Source organism: Musca vetustissima, unplaced genomic scaffold (genome assembly GCF_032173495.1).
Source record: "Musca vetustissima isolate MV318-11 ecotype Yass unplaced genomic scaffold, APGP_CSIRO_Mvet_v1 utg13881, whole genome shotgun sequence".
Taxonomy (NCBI): Eukaryota; Metazoa; Arthropoda; class Insecta; order Diptera; family Muscidae; genus Musca; species Musca vetustissima.
This window is the reverse complement of record NW_026875670.1, coordinates 8169-18093: the sequence shown is the minus strand read 5'-3', so window position 1 is coordinate 18093 and position 9925 is coordinate 8169. Positions and strand designations below refer to the sequence as shown.

Genomic DNA, 9925 nt, shown 5'->3' with positions numbered 1-9925 from the left:
TATTGGTAATGGTAATTTTGTTGCTGATAAATCAGTCGACCTAACTATCCAGTCTCGTTTTGGAAATTATACCACATCGTTCGTTGCAGTTGTCGTACCTACCATCACCGATTACCAACCCATCACAACCCCTCCAATTAATAAGTCGATAATTCCGCCGAATATAAAACTAGCCGACCCGAATTTTGATAGCCATGGTCGAATCGACATACTAATAGGAGCTGGCATATTTTTTGATTTATTGTCTGTCGGACAAATTCGATTAAGCGACAATTCTCCCATATTCCAAAAAACTGTATTGGGTTGGGTCGCATCAGGAGGAATTTCTAACCCGTCAAGGGCATGCTCTTTGACTGCAGCATGTAAATGTGTCGATAGTGACAATTTAACTAAGGTCATGCAGAGCTTCTGGCAGATAGAAAATAATTTCGTGGACATCAAACCAAATATAGAGGATGATATTTGTGAACAACATTTTAAGAAAAATACCATTCGTCTTGATTCGGGTGAATATTCCGTACGACTGCCCAAAAAGGAAAATTGCCGTGATCTCGGGAGCTCATATGATCAAGCCCTTCGACGCTTTTTGGTTCTTGAAAAGAAGCTTAGCAAACAAGTTGAGTTAAAACAAATGCACGTGCAGTTTATGAAAGAGTACTCAACTTTAAATCATATGTCGCCAGTCCCATCTCTGCCAAATAACACTCCAACATTCTTTTTACCTCATCATTGCATACGTAAAGAAGACAGCACAACAACAAAGCTGCGTGTTGTGTTTGACGGTTCGGCAAAAACAACATCAGGTTTATCATTGAATGATACACTCTACGCTGGCCCAACAATTCAACCAAAACTTTTTGAGACTTTACTTCGGTTTCGATTTTTTAAAGTCGCTCTAAGTGGTGATATTTGCAAGATGTACCGTTGTGTACGAGTGTCTAATCCCGACAATTACCTCCAATGTGTGCTCTGGAGAAATGATCCATCTGAAGATATAAAAGTGTACAAATTGGACACAGTTACTTATGGCACTAAACCAGCAGCGTTCCTGGCAATTAGATCAATGCATCAACTTTCGCATGATGAAGAAACTTCATACCCATTGGGAGCTAAAATTGTAAGGCGCGATTTTTACGTTGATGATCTAATTACTGGAGGTAACACTATTGAAGAAGTTCTGGATATTAGACAACAAGTCAGTGATTTGTTGAAAAGGGGTAATTTTGAAATACGGAAATGGTGCTCAAATTATTTGGATGTATTGACGGGAGTGCCACTAGCCGATTGTGAGCAGTTTTTAAAATTTCATGATGGTACCGATATCACCAAAACCTTAGGCTTAATGTGGGATCCAAAAGCTGATAATTTAATTTTTACGTTCAAGCCTACTCAGGAATCATGCACTGTAACCAAACGAACGGTGTTATCGTGTATCGCAAGGCTTTATGACCCATTGGGTTTAATAGGTCCGATAATATCAAAAGCAAAGGTTATAATGCAATGCTTATGGCAGAGGAATCTACAATGGGATGAAAGTTTGCCACAAGATTTACACACTGTATGGTCAAGATTTGTTTCACAATTTTCAAAACTGCATAAATTTGTATTTCCTCGTTTCGTTTCGGTATCAAATTCCACTATACAAATTCATGCATTTTGCGATGCTAGCCTGTCTGCTTACGGTGCATGCGTGTATGCTCGATCAGAATACAATGGCGAAGTTACCACTCATCTGCTATGTTCGAAATCTAGAGTGGCACCATTGAAGGCGTTGACTGTGCCAAAGTTAGAATTGTCTGCTGCGTTGCTGCTGGCAGAGTTATTGGAAAGTGTCTCAAAGGTCTTGTCGAACGATATGGAATATCATTGCTGGTCGGATTCAATGGTGGTTCTGTCGTGGATTCGTCAACATCCATCGAAATTTAATATTTTCGTCTCGAATCGGGTAAGTCGCATCCAGAGCCTTACGAGTAAAATGGTCTGGCATTACGTACCAACATCTTTGAATCCATGTGATATCTTGTCCAGAGGATCTAATCCTCTGGAACTATTGAATTGCAGTCTATGGAAAAACGGTCCAGATTTTTTATTAAAAAACTCAACGAATTGGCCTCAACATGTAGAGTATCTTACTGAGTTACCAGAGCAACGACGACAAGTCCTGACGGCAGTGAAGATTGAAGATATTTCATTATCGTGTAAATATTACAATTCATTTGCAAAACTTCAACGAATATTTGGCTACATGCAAAGATTTATTAAACTAAAATCTTCTCGTAAAGAAAATGAAACTCCAAAATCTTTATCCCTTGATGACATTAAAAAGGGTACATATATGTTAATAAGGAGTATTCAACGAATTTATTTTGAAAGCGAATACAAACGTTTATGTACTGGTTCGAATATCGAGTCATCAAGTAAGTTGCATTCGTTAAACCCAATAATGGATTCATTTGGTTTAATTCGAGTGGGTGGTCGTCTTCATTATGCAAATATGGATTACGAAGGAAAGCATCCAATTATTTTGCCAAAATACCATCCGGTCACAAAGTCGTTAATTATGCATTTTCATGAAAAATTGTTACACGCTGGACCACAGTGCCTGCTCGCAAATATTCGACAACAATATTGGCCAATTGGCGGACTTAAATCGATTAGCAGCACTATTAGGAAATGCATTCGATGTTTTCATCTGAAGCCCAAAATAGCGCGTCATGTGATGGGAAATTTACCGAAGGATAGAGTGCGTGCCAACAGAGCCTTTTTCACCACCGGCATCGATTTTTGTGGACCATTTTATTACAAAACGGACGTAAGGAATAGGCCTCCCGTAAAGTGCTACATATGCGTTTTTGTTTGTTTTTCAACAAAGGCATGTCACATGGAATTAGTGCAAGATTTATCAACACCTTCGTTTTTGGCTGCTCTAAAGCGTTTTATATGTATACGTGGAAAACCCCAAACCATTTGGTCAGATAACGCGACCAATTTCGTTGGCGCTAAAAATGAGTTATCTGAATTGAAACACATTTTCTTCAATCAAGACAACATGGACGCAATTTTTAAGCAATGTTTGGATGATGGAATAGATTGGAAATTCATTCCCCAAGATCCCCACACTTTGGGGGACTCTGGGAGGCTGCAGTGAAGGCAGCTAAATATCATTTCTATCGAGTAGCTGGTCTTTCATTGTTGTCCTTTGAAGAGCTGAGAACTTTAGTTTGCCAAATTGCTGCCATTTTAAATTCTCGTCCGCTGTGCCCCTTAACTGAAAATCCAGATGATCTCGAAATATTGACTCCGGGTCATTTTTTCGTTGGCGCGCCATTGGTAGCTATTATGGAACCTGATGTTACCGAGCTGAATATAAATACTTTAAATAGATGGCAGCGAGTATGCTATATGCAACAGGTATTTTGGAAGAAATGGTGTTCTTCGTATCTTTTTCAGTTACAGGAGCGCAACAAATGGCGAACGCATTCAGCGAGTGTGAAAGAAGGTCAAATGGTTTTGCTAAAAGATGAAAATTTGCCACCTCAGAAATGGCAGCTAGGTCGTGTTCTGGAAACAATACGCGGAAAGGATGATGTGGTTCGTGTTGCTATCATCAAAACCAGTAGTGGAACATGTCGACGAGCTGTAACTAAGCTAGCTGTATTGCCTATTGAAGATGATTCTGTTGAAAGTTTAAAACTTCCAACGGGGGGAGGATGTACGGTGAATAAGCAGTCGGTGTATGCCAACACAAAATAATGTCCGCTGCATCAATTCCATTCGTTTCAAAAGCAAGCAATGTAAATGAGTGCAATTGTAACACAACATATATATGCGAACATTCATTTATAGAAATCACTCAATATATAAACATTAACTGTATCAATGTAATCATTTTTGTTGTTGGTTATCGCTGTTGCTTTCTTGCTATTGATTTTTGGTCGCCATCGATATATTCTTTTGTAACTACAAATTTTTGTCTTTGAAATAAACTTGAACGGAGAAGTACAGTCGATTTTGTTTTATTTGATAATTTTGGAAAGAGGCTTGCAAAAAAGCTTGCAAGCTGGAACAGAGGATGTATACACGTTAACACGGTGAAAATGTGCCTCAATGTGGTTCTAGACCCCATGTTTCTTTGGACCAAATCCCTTTCAGAAAATTTTGATTTCATCCGAACTTTGCCCATCTTATTTTTTCTCCAAACTTAGTTCAAATTCGAAGATGGGGAAAATCGGTCCACTCCTTCTGGAACCTCCACACAGAGACTAGGTCTAAATGCGGCTATAGTTCATTATCGAACCTTACGTTCTAATTTTTTATCTCGCTATCCTCCGCAGGTGAAATGATTACAACAGAGTCTTAGAACCAAACTCAAAAAGCGGAACAAATCGGATAACTATTTTAATATACAAAAGGGGGTTATATGGGGACTATCCCAAAAAGGGGGCGAATATTAAAATTTTTTGGTAGGGAGATTTGTTACCACATACGACTACAAAATACCAAATTGCAGCAAATTCACATGAAAAACGCGTTCAAGAACCCCCAAATACCGAAAATTGGGGGTACCCTTATTTGGGGGCTATCAGAAAAAAATGGACCTATACTCATAATTTTTTGTGGAGAGATTTGTTACGCAATAAGAACTCAAAGTACCAAATTTCAGCGGATTCGGTTGAAAAACGCGCTCAAGAACCCCAAAATACCGAAAATTTGGGGTACCCTTATATGAGGGCTACCCGAAAAAATGGACCTATATATATAATTTTTTGTGGAGAGATTTGACACACAATAAGAACTCAAAGTACTGCATTGCAGCCAATTCGGTGAAAAAATGCAGTCAAAACCCCCCCAAAACTGAAAATTGGGAGGTACGTTATATGGGGGCTACCAGAAAAAGTGGACCTAAAGTTATAATTTTTAGTTGAGAAATTTGGTATCCAAAAAGAGCCCATTTTACCAAATTTCAGCGAATTTGGTTGAAACGCGCTCAAGAACCCCAAAATACTGAAAATTTGGGGGTACCCTTATATGGGAGGTATGCCTAAACGTGGACCGATATAGCCCATCTTCGAACTTGACCTGCCTGCAGACAAAAGACCACTCTATGCAAAATGTTGGCGTTCTATCTCAATTCGTTTAGACGCTAGAGTGATTACAACAGACAGACATGCTTAGATCGTCATAGAATTTTATGCTGATCAAGAATATATATAATTAATAGGGTCGGATGATTATTTCGATGCGTCACAAACGGAAAAACAATACTAATATACCATCCATACTATGGTGGAGGGTATAAAAATACAAATACCAGAAAGTGCTACAGCAAATAAATACGTTAAAATGGACAACAACAACAGTGAGTGACATTCCAGTTTAAAAACAACAAAAGTCGCCAAGCAAAACAAAATAAGAAGAGGCACACAAGTGGAAGATCTAGCACCAACACACAGGGTAACCACACACATTTCCAGTACTAAGAAGAGAGGATCAAAGTGAGTACGAAATGAAATTTGTTATTTGGGCAAATTCAGGCATGCAGGTTCTGAAACTATTTGCACCGACCTATAATGTCTCTGGTTGATTGATGATATATTGAGACTTATATTTTTTCTATTAATGTAATGTATAATGGAATGTATTATTTTAAAATCATTACAAGATTACATCTACATTATCTGTAGAGTCGTATCTACAAAAACAAAAAAAAAACTTATAAATAACATAAAAACTAATATGAACTTTAACTAAAATAAAAAAAAACGTGCCGGGAGTAGAACATTTAAAAAATTTGGGTTATCTATATCGCTGAAAGATAATTTGTATTTGTCCAAGCATACTCAAGTTCAAAATTTAAAATGTCTTGAAGCATGTTACCATCGTAATCAGAAAGACTACACACAAACTTCTTCATTGAATTGAGGGCGTAAGTAGCTAACGGAGTAATGTCGCTCTCTCTCTATAAAGAAAATCATTAGAAAAACGCTTATTGGGCAGTTTAAAATTTCGACCTATGCACTTCCGATGCACATGCCGCTCAAATATTTCTAATTTTTTCATCATTTTAGGCGAAATGTTATTAAACAGTCGCGAAAAAGCGCCTTTAACACGGTTAGCCTTATATAAATTTGCAGCATGCCTGTTAAATTTTAGTAATTTATGAAAAATTACACCTATCCAGGCTATCCTTAAACTCAATTTTGTTAATATTTAAAAACAAGGACAATGTTTTACTTTCGGGTACATTTGCCCGAAGCATTACGAACGCATATATCATTATTTTTAGCCACATTAATTTTGATACCCCAATCAGAATAAAAATTTCTTACTTCATTAAGATGCGTTGAGACACGCTGTAGTGCATCCAATGGAGATTCATCATGTGCAAAGAGAAGAGAATCATCGGCATAAAGTATACCGTTTGATCCATTTACTTCATGAGGGAAATCGTAAAAGGAAATCTTATAGAGATGGGGAGATAAAACCGAGCCTTGAGAGGGTATTCCAAATCTGAACACAAAAACCTCTATCATAAAAGAAGTTCTTGAATAATTTAACCGTTGCAGGTTGAAACCCAATTGAAATCAATTTATACAACATACCAATATGGTAGGCTTTGTCGAAAGCTTTATCGATATCAAAATATTGGAATTTCCCTTTTTGAATTCAAACTAATACTGGGATATAAAAGAGTCTTGCAAACCTAAATTCATTTTTCCCTAATAATCATCTCAACGAGTTTTCCCAAATTAGAAAGTAAGGAAATGGGCCTTAAATTATTAATGTCATTGTTGTCAGTTTTTTTCCGAATAGTTATAATTTTAATTAAATTTTCTTCAAATCTTTTTGACAATCATATTTAATTTTTAATAATTTTTTTAAATGATTCTAAACTATGAATGTTGAGCATTGTCCTTTAACTTCGGAAGAGTGGATCTTGGTATGAAATCAATTGTTTAAGAGGTAAGTGATCCGAAAAAGTAGGCAAAGTATATGTTGAATAATTTTGATAAGCTAGTAAATTGCATAAAGTGGTCCAACTGAGACGAACCACCTGGATAGGAGAGATGTGAATCACAAATTCTAGACACATTCAACTTTTCGGTACCAAGCCAATTTGATAATACTTCGCCGTTATAGTTGTTAATTTCTTCCCCCTAAACAAAATTTTTAGCATTTAAATCATCTGCTACTACTAAGCCATCACAATTTTCTGCAAAATTTAAAATTGATGTTAAGCCAACACTCATACATCTGTGAACAAAATCAGCTTTATATTGATCTAGTAATATTTTCAGATTTTTCTACAAATGTTGACAAGATATCCAACATTGAATGTGATTAAGTTTAATCCTTTATTGAGAGTACTCATATTGAACATCCTTTACCAATTTCAAGTACTAGGCCTTTGATTGATCCTTTGACATATGTTTGTAATTAGCCATAAATTGTTTTATCCTCTCCTTCAGGGTTACCTCGGGACCGCATAACAGTTTTGCAACCTTAAAAAATTCCAGAACCAGGCTTATCTAGCACTACCAGGCTTAGAGCACTAGCAAAAGTCCTATTTGTAGTAACTAAGTTTGACGAATTCAACGCACTTGCCACATTTCTCATACTCGCAATATTCTGAGATTTTGTAATTTCAGCATTCTTCCTCCTACAAGAAACATATTCTTTATACGCACTACATTCTCTATAATTTGCCGTAAGTCCAAACTGTTTGCAGTTGACGCAAAAAACTTTATCATTTGAACCTAATTGACACTCACCAATTTCATATTTGACATTGATTTGACTTGGAAGATCCAACACAGAATTGATATGAAACTTGCAAAATCTTCATTCAATTGTTTCTGAGAATAAGACTTGCTTTCTTTGCATCTATTTGAACGATCCAAATGGCCAATTGACATCTTTTGGGGTTTTTTTTTTGGTTTCCGAATAGTATGTAACAGGAGGCCTCCCCCGCCTGAGGAACAGATGGTGGTCATTTGCAATTTTAGTTTATAATTTTTGAATTTTAGTTTATAATTTTTTAATTCTCTTCACAGAAAAAACACAACCGATACGTTTCATACGTCAGAATTCGAATCCGATTACCACCATGCGATACTTACTCTTTGAAGGATGCAGACGAGCAAATAAAAATACTGTTTAATTTACCAAATGTTACCACAGACTCTAGTTCGAGTATTGAAAAATTACAAAGAGCTGTTACTAGTTGCATACAGACTTTGGAAACATTAAAAATTTAAGTATCTGGATGGGATCCAATACTTATATACCTATGTTCCAGTAAACTTCCCAGATCATTTCTAAAAGATTTTGAAAATTCACTTGAAGATTGCAACAAATTACCATCATGGGAAGATTTTGACAAATTTTTGATTCACAAGTTTAAAACTTTGGAATAGTTGAAAATATTAAACCAAGTTTTTCAAAATATGGTCACGTCAAATCGGATCCAAACAAAAGGATGAAATATACCAACAGTTTCAAAATAATATTAACCATAACAGGGAATAGGAATAACCCAAATTCTCAGCAACCAAAAAAACTTACAAAAATCAAAATCTGCAAAGCAATCATTTTATTCGAAATTGTCCACAATTTCAAGAAAAAAAATGTGAATGACAGAATTCACGTTGTGAAAACGTCTCATTTATGCTATAATTGCTTATCTTCGACTCAAGGAGTCAAGGAATGTAATAGTCATTTTGGCTGTAGGAACTGCAGAAAAAGACATCACACTCTGCTGCATAAGGGAACGGGAACCCAACCCCTAGATAGAGATGAAGCACGCCCTAGTACATGTGCTGCAGCTCCTACCACACTTATACAGTCCACATCGAATGAAGAACCAGAAAATATTACAACATTAACTCTGCAGGATAAAGGAAATAATCCCACAAATTCCAGAGACACATTACTTTTCACCGCAATTGTACAAATAGAAGCAAACGGTCAATTTTATAATACAAGAGCAATTATTGATTCTGGATCACAGTCATCATATATATAAAAAATTGAACAATCGATTGAATTTACCAACAAAACGAAATCTCGTACATGTTACAGTAATCAATTAACTGATATCGGAGACTTCAGCCAAATTATGTGTTTTTAAATTACGTTCAAGATTATAAGCCAACTATAAAATGGAAGTTTGGGCACCTGTATTAAGATCATTACCCTCAAATTTACCACCTTATAACATGGATAAAACTCAACTTAGTTTGGATTTAGCAGATCTTAAATTTTATATAACCCAACCAGTAGATCTTCTAATTGGAATGGATATTAGCCCACTCGTCGTTACAATTGGAGCTCCTATGAAGTCAATTGGAAGTTTGCTGGCACAAAGTACTGTTTTTGGATGGATTATTGGTGGGCCATTAATAGATGGTAATAACATTTCATTGGAGAAAATGGGAGGTGCAAGAGGACCCAAAACAGGTTTTGAGGTCAGAAGAGGATGTGTACGGCGAACCAAATTACATCGAAACCACAAAAAGAAATCAAGATGGTCGATAAATGTTTACCCTCCACTTTAAAAAATGTGAAGAACTTGGAGATTCTAGAAATATTGCATTTGCGCAATTTTATAGGATGGAAATAAAACTTTTGAAAGCACCTGAAATCAAAGAAGTTTATGACAAAACCATCCTAGAATATCTCGATTTGGGACATATGATGAAAATTTCACAAAATGATATTAACAAAACTCCAAAATACTATTTAACTCATCATGCAGTTATAAAACGTGAGAAAATTACTTCGAAACTTAGAGTGGTTTTTAACGCATCAAGACCCACTTCAAACAAAAAGAGATTGAATGATAATTTATTTCCGGGTCCTATTTTACGACGTGACCAAAATGTACGGGCAAATTTTTTAAACCCCAACCAAACACAGTTTCAAA

General features: G+C 36.1%; 1 protein-coding gene across 1 annotated transcript; it reads left to right on the top strand.

Annotated features, from left to right (window-relative positions):
* The first annotated feature begins 397 nt into the window (after positions 1-397).
* Positions 398-3753, top strand: LOC133338195 (uncharacterized). Its single transcript, XM_061546379.1, has 2 exons — positions 398-1945; positions 3451-3753. The coding sequence occupies exons 1-2, from the start codon at positions 398-400 to the stop codon at positions 3751-3753; spliced, it is 1851 nt and encodes a 616-aa protein (XP_061402363.1).
* Positions 3754-9925: the final 6172 nt, after the last annotated feature.